Source organism: Crinia signifera, chromosome 9 (genome assembly GCF_055691185.1).
Source record: "Crinia signifera chromosome 9, ASM5569118v1, whole genome shotgun sequence".
NCBI classification, from domain to species: domain Eukaryota; kingdom Metazoa; phylum Chordata; class Amphibia; order Anura; family Myobatrachidae; genus Crinia; species Crinia signifera.
The window spans coordinates 37,865,084-37,884,036 of NC_139225.1; the positions used below are offsets into that span (position 1 = coordinate 37,865,084).

The 18,953-nt window shown below is 45.3% G+C and overlaps 1 protein-coding gene across 3 annotated transcripts in view; it reads right to left on the minus strand.

Moving 5' to 3' along the window:
* The window catches only part of IKBKG (inhibitor of nuclear factor kappa B kinase regulatory subunit gamma), a 29,219-nt gene that overhangs the window by 2,399 nt on the left and 7,867 nt on the right, over positions 1-18,953 (minus strand). For all 3 annotated transcript variants that reach the window (XM_083158853.1, XM_083158851.1, XM_083158852.1), the window contains exons 3-10: positions 18,153-18,355; positions 16,893-17,164; positions 13,304-13,408; positions 11,224-11,279; positions 11,097-11,150; positions 10,920-11,022; positions 7,541-7,659; positions 5,606-5,746 (exon numbers count right to left, since the gene is read on the minus strand). In XM_083158853.1, coding sequence (XP_083014979.1) covers positions 5,606-5,746; positions 7,541-7,659; positions 10,920-11,022; positions 11,097-11,150; positions 11,224-11,279; positions 13,304-13,408; positions 16,893-17,164; positions 18,153-18,324 — 1,022 coding nt within the window. In that variant the 5' untranslated portion in view covers positions 18,325-18,355. The remainder of the gene's footprint in view (positions 1-5,605; positions 5,747-7,540; positions 7,660-10,919; positions 11,023-11,096; positions 11,151-11,223; positions 11,280-13,303; positions 13,409-16,892; positions 17,165-18,152; positions 18,356-18,953) is intronic.

Consider the following 18,953-nt stretch of genomic DNA (forward strand, 5'->3'; position numbering starts at 1 on the left):
AAGTACCGAACAATGCACTCTATTCCTACCAAATTTATTGGTCTAGACCGTTGGGTCAACATAAATCCACTTATATTCTCCCTCTATGCCCACTATGATGGGAAAACCTCATATTGACCTTTTGCTTATTTCAACCTAATGACCACTCATCCAAATGGATTATACACTCATGCCTAGTGTCCACCAATGTTCTACAAACTGTCCTACCTATAGAGATGCTATGAATACATAAAGGCAAGTGGTGTTTTGACCTACCAAACACCTACATGTATATAACTTCATAGAAGTCATCCCCCAGTTTATTGGGAATATTGTATGTTTATACAGCAAACCTTTTTAGATATATTTCCTAAAAAAACCACCTCCAAACTTCCATCCAGTAGCACCTCATAATGTGAGGTTATATACCTTACATGCAGATTATCCACCCACTGCTAAAGCATTGTCCAATTGTGCTGGAGTTTAATAAATAATGGGATCTTGGTACTTACCGGTAAATCCTTCTCTAAAACCACAGGGGACACTGGAGTTATTACAATGGGGTATAAGTTGGTAGTCACTAGGAGCTGGCACTTGAGAATTATATTCTTAACTTATAATTAACATCGGCATCAGGAAATGGCTTGAATAGAAGGGAACCGGAGTTAATACTCCTGCTAGGAGCAGCCTGCAAAATTGCCCTCTTTTACAGCGATCCTTTTTGCCTGGTGGTCAAATGTTGCAGCAGCTCTGCCACAGCATCGGAAAGTAGTTGCTGAGCCCAGGAACAGCCATGGAAACAGGTAGAGGACTGCAAGGCCCCCAAATCTGCGTTTACCTGAGATCAGATGTGCGACAGAGTCTCCAATCCATCTGACAAAAGGGTACTTGTTTCCTAACACGGCACCCGTCGGGTCCCATCGCATACCTTAACCTAAGGTATGCGATGGGACCCGATTTTCGGGCAGTAAAGACGTTTTTAATAGAATAAAAAAATAAAATAAAAAATCTGTCGCATTGCATGCCATTATAATGCCCCCCAGACCCGATTTTTTTTTATTTTTATTGTAAACCCACCTTGATATTTATTATGTCAAATGCCGCCCCCCCCCCATTAACACCACGATCAATGTCAACCTGAAGCGTGGCAAGCCCGCGAGGGGCGGTGGTACGTGTCCTCCAACTTTTTCATACCCCCACTATCCACGTCGGCGTGGAGTTGATTCTATATAGTATGGCGAGCCACCGAGCCCGAAGCGCCCCGTGAGGGGACGCATAATACGTGTGAAGTAATGCGCGGGGCTCGGTGGCTCGCCACACTATCTAAAATCATCTCCACGCTGACGTGGATAGTGGGGGTATGAAATGGCCGGAGGACGCGTACCGCAGCCACTCACCACGCTTCAGGTTGACGTTGATCGTGGCATTAACAATGGTGGTGCATTTCACATAGTAATTACCCATCAGGGTGGGTATACAATTAAAAATTGGGTCTTGGGGGCATTTAACATTGGGTCCAATGTAAAATTGGGTCTCAGAGACCATTTAACATTGGTTTTAATGTAAAAATCGGGTAGGTTGCATCGCATGTAGCGACCGATTTTTCAGACCCGATTATAATCTGTGGCGCCGTGCTAGGAAACAAGTACCGACAAAAGTCTTACGTGCTGCACCAAATATCCTTCGGATCTGAAGCGATTAGAGATTTACCATAGGTCTGATCAGATATTTCTGAAGTGAAAATTTAGCCCAAGTTCAAATCAGATTCCTGGTAATTCAAGGGAAATCTGAAGAGATTTACAGCTTCAGATATGTCTGCGTAGCAGAGGAAGTAGACTGCCTAGCACGTAACCCTAGTGAGCTGAGTCACCCTTGCCGGGGAACCTTGTACAGGGTTCTGAATACCAGGAATACAGGCCTCACAGAACAGGGAGTTATTAGATTGTGCCTGAGTAAACTTTGCAGCACACTCAGAACAACAAGAGTGCTTTTTCCATGGGCCACTTTTCAGCCATGGTGGTAAAATATTGAATACAATATAGGACAGTGAGAGGGGGCAGAAACAGGGGAACAACTACACTTTTGGTCCTAACATGTTAGCAATTTTAGCAATGCTAAAAACTCTAGGCACAATATACAGTAACATGTGCTCCAAAATCTCCTGGCAAGCTATGCACCTCTGTATTTACTACCCTAGTGCAGCTTACAGCCTCAATGCTGAAGAGCTAACCGAGCCATCCCCAGCAGCAGTATATGTCTACTACAGTGATAGCTAACCTTGACACTCCAGCTGTTGCTGAACTACACATCCCAGCATTCCCTGCATCAGTTTCAGCATGGCCAAATAGTAAAACTACCAGGGCATGCTGGGATGTATAGTTCAACAACAGCTGGAGTGTCACGGTTAGCCATCACTGGTATACTACAATATCAGCCTGTAACATGTGCCGCCAGTGTAGTATGCTTTCTCTGTTGAATTAGGTCACAGGTTCTCAGGACACCACACATTGCATGTATTACAGGTCTCACGGAATCAAATTATATAGTTCCACCTGTGGCTATTTTAAAATATCAGTAATGAATACACCTTTCGAGTGACCTGGAAAACGTGAACTACTGTATTAGGTAATTATATTATTTAGAGTAAACCCTCCGATAGCTTTGCTTAGACTTAAAGGGTATTGATTGATGACCATTGCACTCGTGCTGCGGCTGCTGTTTGTAAGTACAGCATAAACCAATAGGGAGAGTGTATATTTCCAACAACCAATGACCACACTTGTTGTGAAGTAGCTAGATTATGTTTGCCTGCAAGTCAACAGGCCATTGGAAGAGCCAGAGTGGAACAGAACTGGGGTCAGTACACAAATCAGCACTCTAAAAAACTTAACTGGCACTTCTTTGCAAAATAATTGCACAGTAAACAGAAAGGAGGAGGAACAGTTGTGCCCCCAAGATGGGTTAATCACAAGTCAATTGTGCGTTCAATAGGCTTTGTAATAAGGCTATTTAATACACCCCGCAACCAGTTTGATTTTGCAGTGTAAGTGATTGCCGCTTTAAAAAAAACTGGAGATTCTTACCAACTCTCACTTTCTGAATCTCTCATCCTATTAAAATTTCCCTTAGTCTTTTCGAAGTGATAAAGTGGAAGGTGATATCGCACCAGCCAATCTGCTATCTGTCAAGTTACAGGCTTGGTTTAAAAAAAAAATGGTACTCTTTACCTAGCACGGCGCCCACGATGTCCATCGCGGCCATCGCATGCACTAAAAAAACGGGTGCGACGCGATGCCAGCGATTTCCCGTAGAGATCAATGTTAAGTGTGATTGGACGCGATTTTACTGTTTAATGCCTCAATGCCCGAGATTTTTCCATAGGAAACAATGTTAAATGGGCCACAGAGCCCTAATAGTCCCCCTGAAGTTTGAAATGGCCCCCACAATTGTGAACGCCACCCCACGATCAACGTGAACCCGAAGCGTGGCGAGCGCAGCGGTACGCGTCCTCCGACCTTTTCATACCCCCACTATCCACGTCGGCGTGGAGTTGAGAAAAGAATAGTGTGGGGAGCGCACCGAGCCCGAAGCGTGGCGAGCGGACGCGGATACCTGTGAAGCCCGCGGATGGACGCATTTACCTGTGAAGGTATCCGCGTCCGCTTGCCACGCTTCGAGCTCGCTGCGCTCGCCAAACTATTCTATTCTCAACTCCACGCCGACGTGGATAGTGGGGGTATGAAAAGGTCGGAGGACGCGTACCGCCGCTGCTCGCCACGCTTCAGGTTCACGTTGATCGTGGGGTGGCGTTCACAATTGTGGGGGCCATTTCAGACTTCAGGGGGACTATTTGGGCTCTGTGGCCCATTTAACATTGTTTCCTATGGAAATATCGCGGGCATTGAACAGTAAAATCACGTCCAATCACACTTTTAACATTGTTCCCTATGGGAAATCGCGGCCATCGCGTCGCACCCGTTTTTTAGTGCATGCGATGGGCGCCGTGCTAGGTAAAGAGTACCAAAAAAATATATATATATATATATATATATGACAGTAAGGAGCTGGTTGACTTTATTATTGCCTTATTACTTCACCAAGCTTAATACATCTGAATCTCTCATCCTATTAAATTTCACCCCTAATATCTGCCCCCCAGTTCCTTAGGTCTGGATATGTTAGTGTTTAGTCAGCACGTAAGGGGGCAGATGTATTAAGCCTGGTAACGTGTTAAAGTGGAAGGGGATAACGCAACAGCCAATCAGCTGTGTTTGAAAATGAGTTGATCAGCTGGTGCATTATCACTACGGGTGAGTTTTACTGGGATCTCAAAACAGGAACTCATTGGCTATCCGAAACACGTGACCGCCGATAGCCATTCTGAAAAGTCAGAAATTGTGATCGTTTGTCGAAAAGTAAAACCCAAATCCGCTCACCCCTAGTTATCACCTTCCACTTTATCACTTTACTGGGCTTAATACATCTGCCATATTGTGTAGTACCGTTGAGATCACGACTCATTTTTAATCAGCTACTGTGTGGCATTGCTAGCGGTACATGAATTGTACAGCAGAATGATTGACCGAGTATGGCTGTCTTGGATTTTATCCATATTTCTATCAATAGTATTAATTTTATTGCAGCTTCACTTACTGTATGTACATCAGTCACTTGCAAAGTTCCACACATTATCATGGGTGACAGTTACAGTTTGCTTATGATTAGTTTATACACATGACATGGAAACTAAACACAAATGGACACAGTCTGCCAGTAACAAACATTTAGAGGTTCTACAGTTCTGTGTTTTATTAGACCAGAGGTTCTCAAACTGTGGGTCCCGACCTTCTCAGCATTGGGTCACAACTCCATGTTGCTGACCATTAGGCTGATGACTTTTCTATCTCAGTCAGTGATTCAAGGTATCAGAATAATCTGTTGAATTGTCTGTTATGTTAGACTCCTTCCATCATTTTGTGCCTCCTCAATGCTGCCATGTATGTGCTGTCTGCTGCCTACACATGTGATGTGATGACCTTCTGCAGTAACATGCTGGGGTCCTGTAATTATTTTTATTCTCTGATGGGGTCTCAGAGCAAAATAGTTTGAGGACCCCTGTTTTAGACTATTGTCTCAACACTTTCTAATTGACTGTTACCCTTACCTTCTTCCCCCCTATGAGCTCTGGAAGAAGGTAAGGACAAACTAGTGAAACTGTACTACCAGGTAATCTTTGCAAGCCGACTTCTGGAACATTTATCTAGTTTCAATGTTGATGCTATAACAAGAATAAGTTTACACATTCATTCTTAACATACAGTATGCACACAGAACCCTTTATGGAACTATACCCGACTCTTCTCATGGTCAGTACTAGTTTGAAGCCTAAAGGTGGCCATACATCTACAGATTGATTGTCAAATATGGCTGGTTGGATCAAACACCTGGTAGTATCTGAATGACGGTTTTTGGCAGTTTTTTAGCATTTCAAAACAAATGGTCAACTGTCATTTGCTCTCATCCATTTCTAGGATTGTTCCAACCAGTCCGATCTGACAATCTGTAGATGTATGGCCAGCTTAACAGTCTACCTGTAATGTCCTGTAGCACACTGCTGGTAACTTACATCTCCTCGCCGGCATTCTGTCTCTCCAGCTTCAAGGCCGAGTCTAGGTTTTGCACCTGCAACCTGCGTTGGTCCAGCTGGATCACGTGCTGCTTTATTTGAGCCTCACACTCCTGCTTCTGCTCTTGCGCACACCGCAGGCTGCGGAGAGAGGCGACATAATCACAAAATTATACACAGAACTTTTTAGGTGCCAGCAGTGGCGCCGGAACGGGGGGGGGGGGGGGGGGGCAGCTTGCCCCCCCCAAAATTACTGAGGCGCTAAAGCAGCTGTGCGGGCGGGCGGCTGATTAATCAGTAATATAGGCGGGCGGGCGGTGGGCTGATTAAGCTTGATCCAGCCTCCCGCCCGTCCGCCTATATTACTGATTAATCGCAGCCGCCCGCCCGCACAGCTGCTTTAGCGCCTCAGCAAGAATCCAATTCCTATTCGCAGCCGTCCGCCCACATGGATGACTGCTGCGGGGAGATGTTGAGAACCAGCGCCCGCCAATCACAGTGGCTGTGGATGTGATGCGTCCACAGTGATTGGCATGCGTGATGCGGGCCGTAGGGAGGGAGACTGGTCGCGTGGATCAGTGCATGGGCGGGAGCCGCGGGAGCATCCTACAACAGCCGCAGCAGCAGCCATCACCACTGCTGCCACAACTAAAACTTAAAGGTAAATGCTGCTCCTCTCACCCTCCCTTCCCCAGTGACTGACAGATCCAGGGGTTGTCATTTACCCCTGGATTCACACCCAAACAGGTTTATGTAATTATGTCTGTTTATCATAATCAGACATAATCACATAAATCTGTTTGGGGGTGACACTGACACTTTTTCCACTTTTTACGAGTAAATGACAACCCCTGGATTAATGTCAGTCCTGGTGTCTCTGGCCACATGTATATGCCGCTGCCCGGTGTATAATGCCCACGTGTATATGCCGCTGCCCTGTGTAAAATGCCCATGTGTAAATGCCGCTGCCTTGTGTATAATGCCCACGCATATATGCCGCTGCCCTGTGTATAATGCCCATGCATATATGCCGCTGCCCTGTGTATAATGCCCATGTGTATATGCCGCTGCCAGTGTGTATAGTGCCCGGGGGTAACATATAGCAATTTAGGGGGCGCCAAAATGAGATTATATCTTGCCCCCCCCCCAACCTAAAAACGTTCCAGCGCCCCTGGGTGCCAGGAGTACCCTTTACTTTGTTCTTGCGCCAGACCCGCACTGTGCATGTGCATTGTGGGACACACAGCGGCTTGCGACACCAGTAAATTGTCTGCAGCCATTTGGGGAAAGAGATCGGCTTCTTTTACCAGAACGGAGGCATGTAGAGGGCAGTAATGCATGCAGGGAGGTCTCTACTTCTACCAGATGCCTCCTGCTGCATTACAAAGTCTGTGCATAGCTGCCGCGATACACACTCCAGTCACATCTGGATGAGGCCCACTGTGCAGGACTGGGTAGGGGAAAAAAAATTGCAGCATTTATTATAAATGATGTCTGTAAGGATCAGTGATCTTATTCCAAATAGATGCTGCATTCAAAGCAGTATTGTATATTTAATACTGTGCAGAAGTAAATCCACAGTAGATCTGTAGTTCGTTCCTAGAAGAATCTACTGTGAAGTGGGCATACTACTGAAAACACACTAAGCAGAGACATATGGGTGGTGGGGGGGGGGGGATTTGGGATAATTAATAGCATGATGAGAGCAGCGATGCACCGCACCCGACGCGGTAAACTGATACGGTGTCCATGTCGAAATTCGGAACCAAAATACCTTTTGACTGTCAACATTCCCTAATGCTTGTGTCAACCTTCCGACCCCATGACCCATACCCATATTGAATTCCCCCCCAGAATGCACAAAACAGTGTAGAAGCCAGGTATATGTCAGCACAAACATGTAAAAGTACAGGTACCATGACTAAACATGCTCACCTTTGTTCCACCTTCCTCTTCTCCCTCTGAGTAACCTCCAGGCTCATTTGGCTCTCGTTTAGCTCCCCCAGCAGGGAGGTCACCTGCGCTTTCACAGACATCTTCTCCTCAGAGAGTTGCTGAGAGACAGAGGAGAATTATATGCAATATACTCCGATTGGTTGTGAAAGATCACCTGACCCCTCAGTAATGCAGCCTGTATATTTCATATGTAAAAGGACCAACACTCTTGCTAAACACCGTTCATCATTGAGCAGGTCTGAATCGCATTCTTACTATACCAAAACCATTTAAGTTAGTTTGACTTTGATACCATTCCTGACTCGGAGAGTGTGGGAAGTAGTGCGTACATTAAACAGACAGGAAAGGATTTCAAGACTTTATTTTTGTCGGATGAAACCTTGCATCATCTTACAGCTACGAGTGTACTTTACAGGAACTAGGCACAGGTTTGTCAGGCAGCGTCTACTCTTATAATCAATTCTATCCATTGTTCTGTACTTCACTAAACAGCCTTATCTACACATATAGGGTCCGATTCAGGATCGCTCGTAGCATCCGAATTTGGCCTCAGCGCCAATGGTCAGGTTTTGTGCCATGCACATTTCTGCACATGTGCATTCTCTGGCAGCGAACGGCTTTGCGAGTTACACACTCACCGGGCTGTTCGCTGCGGGGAGCGAGGGCCAGGGGTCGACATGGGGAGCAGGGGGAATGCTCAGCATTTTCTGGAATGTTGATGCCTGCTCGGGCCAGGTGGCTGAGGTCACATGACATCAGCGTTTACAGGAAAAAGAGATACTAGTAGGCGCCTTTTGCACACAAATAAACCAATTTATTAGACTAATACATCATACATTAATTAAATTAAATTAAATCAATAAACACAGAAAAATGTACAAAAAAAGGTATATGTTAGGATTAAAAAATATGCATAAAAAGATTAAAAAACATGTGCAAAATTAAGCAGCTGATAAGGTGTGGTACATAGTTACCAGGTCCTGGTGTATTTGTTTTCTTTCATATGCGCATATGAGGCCAGGTATTGGTTCCCAATTCAGGGATAAATTGCCAGCACTTTAGAGGAGTAATAAGCAGCTGTAGAGTAACCCAACAGGGTATTTGTAATCCAAAGCAGGGATTTTCGAGCAGTTCTGTGATAGCCGGAAAAAAGATTAATTGATACGCCAATGCGGTCGACACTTCAGTGTCGATGAAGACGACAGCCACAGGTCTTATATGTCGGTGGATGGTTTCAGCAGATCCCAATGTGGGGAAGAAAACACGCCAGATGCCCTGCGTGCTGTGTCAGGTGGTAACAGAGCAGCTGTACCGGCCAGACAGCCAAGCACAAGCCGCCGGACACTGACGCGGGCGGGGGCTGTTTAGCGGTGAGAGTCTCGTCCGTTCTGCTACAGATGCGACAGCTACGTGCCGCAAAAAGTAGGTGGCTGTATAAGGTCTTCAGTGACACACCACTGCTGTGCCTGTCAGCGGTTAACAAGGACCGAGGTTTAGGTGAAATAGTATCAAGCTCAGTCTTTGAGAATTTTCCTCCAGGTTCACTTGTTCGGATGGCGGCAGCAGGGCTCCTATCAAGACGCGTTTCGCCGCGCTACGGCAGCTTTTCCTCAATTGAAAAAGCTGCCGTAGCGCGGCGAAACGCGTCTTGATAGGAGCCCTGCTGCCGCCATCCGAACAAGTGAACCTGGAGGAAAATTCTCAAAGACTGAGCTTGATACTATTTCACCTAAACCTCGGTCCTTGTTAACCGCTGACAGGCACAGCAGTGGTGTGTCACTGAAGACCTTATACAGCCACCTACTTTTTGCGGCACGTAGCTGTCGCATCTGTAGCAGAACGGACGAGACTCTCACAGCTAAACAGCCCCCGCCCGCGTCAGTGTCCGGCGGCTTGTGCTTGGCTGTCTGGCCGGTACAGCTGCTCTGTTACCACCTGACACAGCACGCAGGGCATCTGGCGTGTTTTCTTCCCCACATTGGGATCTGCTGAAACCATCCACCGACATATAAGACCTGTGGCTGTCGTCTTCATCGACACTGAAGTGTCGACCGCATTGGCGTATCAATTAATCTTTTTTCCGGCTATCACAGAACTGCTCGAAAATCCCTGCTTTGGATTACAAATACCCTGTTGGGTTACTCTACAGCTGCTTATTACTCCTCTAAAGTGCTGGCAATTTATCCCTGAATTGGGAACCAATACCTGGCCTCATATGCGCATATGAAAGAAAACAAATACACCAGGACCTGGTAACTATGTACCGCACCTTATCAGCTGCTTAATTTTGCACATGTTTTTTAATCTTTTTATGCATATTTTTTAATCCTAACATATACCTTTTTTTGTACATTTTTCTGTGTTTATTGATTTAATTTAATTAATGTATGATGTATTAGTCTAATAAATTGGTTTATTTGTGTGCAAAAGGCGCCTACTAGTATCTCTTTCCTGTAAACTCTCTTTTTTTGGGGGCGGCAACCCCCTCCTAGAGGGCAGCCATTTGCACACAGCACACATACACTGACCCATAGCGCTCAGAACATACCGTCTTTCCACATGACATCAGCGCCTGCCCTGTCTTTGGCGTTAAGGTGCTCGCTAAGCAGATAACAACTGCTGCTTAGCGAGCACCTTAACGCCAAATGACCGCTGCTTAGGGAGCCAACCTGAAGTAGGCCCACATTACCAACACTTTGATTGACAGTGTGGCACAGTGAAGTTTTCTAAAGAAATGGTGAAAATTAAGAACCTAGGGATTTTATACGCCATATAAAGTACATTTACTGTGTGATCACATGTAGATATCAAAGAGTAGCGTTGCCAAATCAGCCATTAAAAACAGTTTAGAAGGTAATAAAACAAAAACTCCTGGCCCACATTGGCACTGGAGATGGAGAGTAAATTACACAGACTCCCAAGCTATTTGGAGTTTCCCAGGCTGCTCCAATGGCACATCGGGTGACAGCAGACATACCTAGAAGTCTTCTGATGGAGCAGAGCACAGTATGCTGCTTGACTGATGATTAGAGTTGACTACTGGATACGTTCTCTTCCAAGCGACAGTACCACAACAGATTATCTTATTTTAAACAAACTATTTCAAGGCAATTATCTGCCAGTTACGGTTGGAAGAATCTGTTGACATCCCCATAGGCTGAGAGCCGAATCTGCCATCTGAAGTTAATGCTCAGAAGTCACTACGCTTTGTTCTACATGCAGAGCACTTTCCCAGGCAGTAGAAGTTGGTTTGCCATATAAATGCCACGTGTTCTAGCACACAGGATTATACCCCGTACTTTGCAGATCCTGCTCCCACCGTGCTGCAGTGTATTGTGGTAGTCTGAACGATTTTTACCTGCAGCTGCCTCCGTGCCTCTGCGCCCTGATCTGCCAATTGGCCCTTGAGATCTGAAACCTCATTGTACAACTTCTGTATCTGTTCCTTGAGCTGAGCATTCCTGTAACAGAGCAGATTATGTTGCTGCTGTCTTCACACTCTACTGGTTGTCATCAGTTCCAAATGGTTACTCACCAGCTCTCGGTCTCCTTCAGCCTGTCCCGGAGACCTTGTTCCGTACTCGCCCTCCTGAAACAGACAGACAGTAAGTGGGGAACAGGGTCAGGTCATTCTAAAAGCCTATCTGTCAGCAGCAACTCACCCGTCATCTGGTGTGACCTGTAAGTCTGGAAGTGGCTTCTGCTCTGCAGGCTCTTCCTGGAACCATAATGTAGAAGTCAATTAAAGAACGGGAGAATAGAACTAGATCCAGTGTTCTATGTGCAGGTTCAAGTTTATCACTTAACATTTGCAGTTCCTGTAACATCCAACATTGGCCATATACCTTCACATGCCAAGCCAGCCCGTAATTAAATAAAATGCAATCACTGTTAGTATGTTAGAACTTTAATCTGGTTCCACCATGTGTCTTCAGATTTAGGAGAAATCACTTAAAGGCACTGCCCACAATCGGATGACATATTGGGTTGTACATGTCCTAGTGCAACTTACTTCTACTACTCTTTGGGCTTAATTCAGACCTGATTGCTGCTCTAAGTTGCAGAGCCCTATGATCAGGTAGTTACTGCCCAGACAGATGGAGTGAAAACCTTCCCCATGCAAGTCTATGAATGGGCTTGTGAAAATGATGCGGCTAGCTGCAAATCCGTACGCAACTCCTTCACCCTCAAATGATTTTTTTCAGTTTGCGCATAACCCAGAACCTACCCTTCATGTGCGATAGAAACCAGCCGATTGGTGGAGGAGCTGATGGCACACACCCTCCCAACGCTGGCATCCTGTTCATCACCTCGCGCATGGCTAGCGATTAGAAAAAAAGGATGCCGGTATGCGTGAGCAGTCAAAAGATAATTGTCCGCTGTGCCAATTCGCACAGCAGCGTTCAGGCCTGAATAATCAATTAAAAGATAAAAACACAGCGCTCTGAGCAAGTCTATTACAATTCCAAGGATGATAGTTTCTTAGCCAATTTAATGACATCATACACAACAATAAAAATGTATAACTATTCTCATGGTGTATATATAAAATCAGGGGTGCTGGTCACAGTCTCGCTTATGTATTAATGGACCAATTGAGCAGCAATAAGCAGTCATAGACCATTCCATTCCTACGATGACCACAGTTTGGATACGGTGTTGGAAATACAGTCCGTTCTCAGCAGCCTCTACACCTGGGGTAGCCAACCCTAGTCTTTGAGAGCTACCAACAGTGCATGTTTTGCAGGTCTCCTCACAGAATCGCAAGTGAGCTAATTAGCTCCATCTGTGTATCTATTAAAATGTGCCAGTGATTAATGAGTGCAGCTGTGCAGCAGCTAGGTTGTCTGGAAAATGTGCACTGTTGGTAGCTCTCGAGGGCTAGGGTTGGCTACCACTGCTCTACACTCACTAGAGCAGGATCCCACGTAGATGGTAGGACTGTATTTCCAACACTGTGTCCAACCGTTGGTCGTTATAGGAATGGAATGGTCTATGACTGTTTATTGCTGCTCAATTGGTCCATTAATACATGAGACTGTGCCCACTGCCTCTAATTTTTTATAATCCACGTATTACATAAATCTTTAAAATTGTTTCTAAACCAATCATCCGTTGAACAGTAATAATTCTTCCTCAGAAATATACATGTTTTTTAGTTATGGTCTATTTTGGGATAAACTACCCCATTTTTACACAGCTGCATGAAATAGAATTCATATCAGCATCTGTATTATCCCCCAGTATTGGGGCACCGTCTCTCAGGTCTGAATAACCCCATTAATTTACCTTCTTGGCCGTCTTCTGTATGGTATAGCCATATCTTTAGGTTGGCAGGCAGAGTGGTTTATTTCCATTACCCTGAGACACAGCACCCCTCTGGTTTAATTGCTGCATAAGATACAATGTTATGTACTATCCCTACAGGAATGGATAAAACTACAGAAGGAAGCCAGAGTGGGACAATTAAGAAGTTAAAGTTGCATGGAGGTGGGATACCACAGTGACTAGAGCTACAAGATCTCTGCAATGGCACTCTTACAAGACATAACATACATTTTAAAACCGTCCAGTTCTTACAATATTCTGTACATAGAATGGTTTAACCCTAGTTAGAATACTGTCTGAGGTTTGTACTAAATAACAAACCAAGATTTCCAGGTCTGTTACTTCCCATCATTTATATGGGTACTTGAGGTTGCCCCGTGTGAACGGATGTAAGATATGAGGACTTGGTCTCACCTGCTTGGCTCGAGATGGTCCTTCGTTATTTCGTGCTGTCTCCTTGATTGTTTCGCACACACTGGGTGTCAGAGTGTCGCAGGAACTCCCAGGGCTGCTGTTCTCCTAATAACACACAGCGCAGAAGTCAAGCCAAGCAGTCAGGTAGAGGAAAAGGACGTGGGCATTGCTACTAGCAGCCAATCAAATAATAGCTATGATTTAAAAAATGACACCTTGTATATGATTGATTGCTATGGGTTAATAATTAGAAGACTTCGTGTGTACTCTTTCATGAATGTAATTTTACTGTACACAAGGCTAGCTGAACTGGGGGAGGGATAAAGAGGTTATTCAAGGTGCCCATACACGAGTCCGACTTGTCGCAGGCACAAGTCGGACCTGTTTTCTCCTTGAGCGCCCAGGGAGGGCTATCTCCGACTTGGCAGCATGTAAAAGGACTCCTGGGAGCTGCTGGGGGAGTTCAATGGAAATCGGATGCAATACATCAGGATACGGTCACTAGGTCGACTCAATTAAAGCCTACATTGGGTCGACCACTGAAGGACGACATGGCTTAGGTAGACACCTGACATGGCTAAAGACGTACGGGTTGGAAGGTCGACAAACATTAGGTTGACAATGGGAAGGTCAACTTCATTTTGTTCCATGTGTTTTTGTGAGCCGACAGGCGGTATTTTATACCCTACCATCCACAACGGCGTGGTGGGAGAATATAATATAGTGTGCCGAGCGGTGCGGTACACTTAGAAGGTGTCCATGTCGACATTTGGGACCAAAAACTGAAAAACCCATGACGACCTTTTCACTGTCGACCTTTCCATTGTCCTACCTAATGCTTGTGTCGAACTTCTAACCTTGTCGACCTTAATTGAGGAGGCCCTATGACCCAAACCAATTACAGCACGGGTGCTAAGAGCACCGCAATGTGTTGCTGATATTCCGATTCAGCTTATGTACTTCACATAAGATCTGCAGGCTCCGATCCGATGCGCACATCGGATCAGACCTAATGTCAAACACCTCCAATTCGGGTCGATTTCCCCCCAATATATTGGCCCGATCCTTAGGAATCAGGGGAAATGGGATCGGTGTATGGGCACCTTAACTGAAGGCCCATACCTAAACCCATGGTTTACCTAAACAAGTTAAGGAGATGTGTGTAGCTGTCAGATGGTGCACCCTAGAGGAATGGTTCAAAGCAAAAAAACACAGAAAGGAAAGTATACTCTTTTGTTGGGGCCCTCTTCTATTGGTAAAACTTTTAGTCCAATAACTGGACTCAGAGACACACAAACACATAACCGATAATATAAGTACTGACAATGTACATGAATAAACCAGAGTGAGAGAACATCATGGGTTTTCCCCTCAGACAAGTTTCAGAATGTGCTGAGGAAAATAGATGAACCAGAGAATGCTCTGTAGTTTTATCACTTTGACCTATAAATATCAAACGATGGGAATCAGTCTGTCAAACAGGATATATGTAATATGTACAGCTCTGACTGAAAATAAATATGTTCCTAGATAAGTATGAACAGTGTTGCCGACTGGAATTTATAAAATCTACAATCCTTCAGGTACATAGAGTATAGATTAGAACGAGGGTAGGAAGAAGGAAGGGTCCTGCCAAAAACGGCAGTGATTTCTGCTGTTTACCCTCATACACTGCATCGAAAGGTTAATGAGATCAATCTGCAATTATGGCAGTGACTATAGAGGGTTTCTGCTGTTGGCGTTATATCACAAGAATACTAAGGTGGGGGGGGGGGGGGGGGGATTCAATCCCAGACGTTTTTGTTTCTTCTGACTGTAACTAGACAGCCGGCATTAAATATTTTGGATATGGCGGATTGGAAAATCCGTGGATCCATGGTCAGAAATAGTGGCAGAGATTGAATATCCCCCTAAGGGAGAAAGATTTACAGTATACAGTGGGTAAGCCACGTATTAACAAACATGCAGCCACAATCCTTGAGAGAATAGAATATACATTTCCTTTTTGTTACAAATAATAGGGTGAAGGAAGAGTCAAACCAACACTTGGGAGTAACATTTGCTGTTAGCCATCACACAATGGCAGGTATTCAATGCCGGTGCGAGCGGCCGGCGAGGGGGTTAAACTGCGAGGATCACAGAAAACCAGTGATCCTCGCAGTTTAACCCCCGCACCGGCCGCTTGCACTATGCAACGTTCCGGGGGAATCCTCGCAGTCACAGAACGGCGAGGATTCCCCTAAACTGCGAGAGCCGAGGCTAGTGCAGCAAACTCGCTGTAATTAGCCTCGATTCTCGCAGTTTTTGGAGGCACATTCGCAAATTTCCCCTCGCTCAAAAAAAAACGGAGCGAGGGGGAATTTGCGTATGAGGGGGGTCAGTTGAATACGGACAGGGTGAGCGGTGACTGTGAGCAAAAAGTCCTGCTCGCAGTCACCGCTCGCCCACGGCATTGAATATATGCCTATGTATCAGAGGGTTTATGTGAGTGTGGAAATGACAAAGTGTTTCTGCTGTTGCTGCTAAATTACATCAATGAGAGAACACTAAGGGGCCAGATGTCTCAAACTTAATAAAAAAAAAAAAAAGATAAAGTGGAGAGTGATAAACAGACAGCCATTCAGCTCTCCTCTGTCATTTTTCAAACCCAGCTTGTAAGATGACAGGTAGGAGCTGATTGGCTGTTTTTTTTTTTCTTTTTTAATCACTCTCCACTTTATCCCTTTTTGAAGCTTGATAAATCCAGCACTAAAAGGAGCCCATACACGCTCCGATCCTGGCGGTACAATGTGTGCTTTGAGGTGCGCGCTCCAGAGGCACCTCATTGCACAGTACAAAAAGTATGTGCTGCACATACTTTTGTACTTGCTTTTCATCGCATCGCATTGCATGCCTTCGATGTGATGGATGCCATTTAGGCCCAGAATGCACGCCGGGATCGGAGCGCGTATGGGCTCCTTAAGAGAGATACGTTTAGAGGGTACCTGTATACCATAGTGTACTTATCTTAGGCTCCTCCAGGTGGGTCCGCAGGGTGCATGCCAGCGCTAGAAGGTGCACCCTTCTAGTGCAGGAATACAAACCGTAATTAGGACAGCACATGAGCACATCTAGCATCACTGGTTTACAATGCAGGTAAATGCTGCACACAGCGAAGGCAGCCATTTTGTTGAAGCCATTTTGTGCATTTCTCACAAGTATAAATTGCTTAAGTTGAGGGAAAAAAAAAAAAACTAAATATCAATGAGAAAAACCTATTAGATGATATCACGTCCTTGAAATGGGTTAACCAGTAGTTCCCTACACAATCTAACATGTACTTTGTACATAGAAGGACTTATTGGCCCAATCGCATAGTAATATCTACTCCCTGTTTATCAAAGATGACCTTGGCAGATTACCTTTAAATGATCAGTCAGATAGAGGTAGGTGGATAGATTGCCTGCAAACAGGAATTATTTTCACTTGATTTTTTCCCAGTTATCCGTAAACATGCTGGTGTGAGGACCTCGGCTTTTATGGCATTTATAGACAACTTTCTCAAAATAGATGTACATGATCAGCAGGTAAATGTAATTAGAGCAAATACCTCTTGGGGAAGCCTCTGAATACACACCAGAGGCCGGTCCGTCTGGGACTCTTTCACGGGCAGGTCATCCCTGGTGGTTACTTCTTGCTGCTTTTTTGCCGCTTCAAGTTGAGCTTGCAGGAGATGCCGCTCGTTAGTCAACCTCTGCACCAAGTTCTTGGCTTCGTTAAACTTGTATGCAATGAATTCCCGCTCTCTCCTCTGCATGTCCTGAAAGTTCATCATTTCGCTGTGCCTCTTCCGCAGCATGGCGTTACTCTGCTCTAGGGCCACTGGTGGAAGGGGATGCACTGTATCAGGCAGCTTGCACTGTATCATGTGCCAATCAACCTAATTCAAGAAATCTTAAAGCATGCGCCATTTATAAACGTAGCAGCAGGGACACGGTGCACACGCAGGTAGGTGGCCTCCCCCCATTTGCAAGGAGATGCCCAGCAGTTTCCTGGGTGCACCCAGCGGTTTACTCCTAAATTATCCCTACGTCACTAGGTAGACAGTGGTCAACATCAAATGGGTGACAATTTGGGGATCTGTGTGATGAAATGTACAAATCGACACCAACAAAAAACAAACCATGAAGAACTAATTACATGACCTTTTTCCTATGTTGACCCACACACTGTCTACCATTAGGACAGCAGTGGTAATCCCCAGCCAGATCCCTTTTAGATAGAGCTATACACGTGTGGCCAAATCCATGTAAGGCTAGTCTCGATGGCTGCATACTCGGCTGGCCAGATGCTGTCACTGCCCCACCAGATTTACCAATCATCTTATTGGAAATTATGGAACAGCAAGGTCAGTGCGGCGACTGAGTTACTTGAATTGCTCCGTCGGAGACCACCTAGTGGCTGCCAGCAGGCAAAACACTTGAATTCCGCCTATAGAGGTGAGGAGCTGTGTTAGCATTTTAGGACTAAAAGTTATGGGGGTTATTCTGGTTCACTCCTTCTGGCAAATTCCTTATTAAATGGACAAAACCATGTGCACTGCAGGGGGAAGAAGTAAAATGTGCAGAGCGATAATTCGATTTGGGTGAGTTATTTTGTTTCTGTGCAGGGTAAATACTGACTGCTTTATTTTTACACTGCAATATAGATCTCACTTTGAAGTAAAACCCCACCCAAATCTAATTCTCTCTGCACAAGTTACATCTACCCCACCTGCAGTGCACATGGTTTTGTCCATTTGAGAAGGAATTTGCCAGAAAGAGTGTTTAGCGGTTCAGCCCGAGGCCTTGCAAGCGCACACATCACTCACCTCTCAGGTCCTGATTCTCAAACCATAAGCGCTGAAAGGCCTCATGATTAGACACATCTGGCGGGAGCGTCTCTGGCTTTCCCAAAGATTCGTCCTCGGAGCCGCCTCCGTAGCTTCCACCCGGACTCTCATTGGGATGCACCATATCAGCGGCCTGCCCTTGGGCGCTCATTCACTGCGCACGGACTCTTCAGGTTATCAGTCTGCATGAAGAGGATAGAATTACATCAGGCCATATTAGAAACAGATGGCCTCTTAAAAATAGAACGCACTTTAAAAAAAAAAATAAACTACAATCACATTTGTTCATTTAGATCCCATTCCTTTAAAGGAGTCCGGAGAGCAAGCCTTCCCGAATTCCATCCCCAAGGCCCCACTGAGTCACAGAAACTACAACATTGTAGTCAATACCAGAAATGACTAAAGCTGGGTACACACTAATAGATATGTCTGCAGATCAATTCAGCTGCAGATATATCAATATACGGATCAGGCAGCGTGTTCTCCACTCACACTGCCTGATCCAACAGAACGGACTTCACAAGTGACGGAGCGGTCAATCACTGATGGCTCCCGGAGGGGCTGTATGGACGGTCACTGGATCGGGCATCGGCTGTGTTGCAGAGCCGACGTGTTATATCTGAACGACGCCGTTCATAGATATATGGCTCTTACACACTGGCCAATGGTTCTTCAATATATCAGTCGTTATAGAAAGGCTGATATATTGGCCAGTGTGTACGCACTTTTAGTATCACACAAGGGGCTGACAATTATCCCAAATTCTGATACTGACAAAAG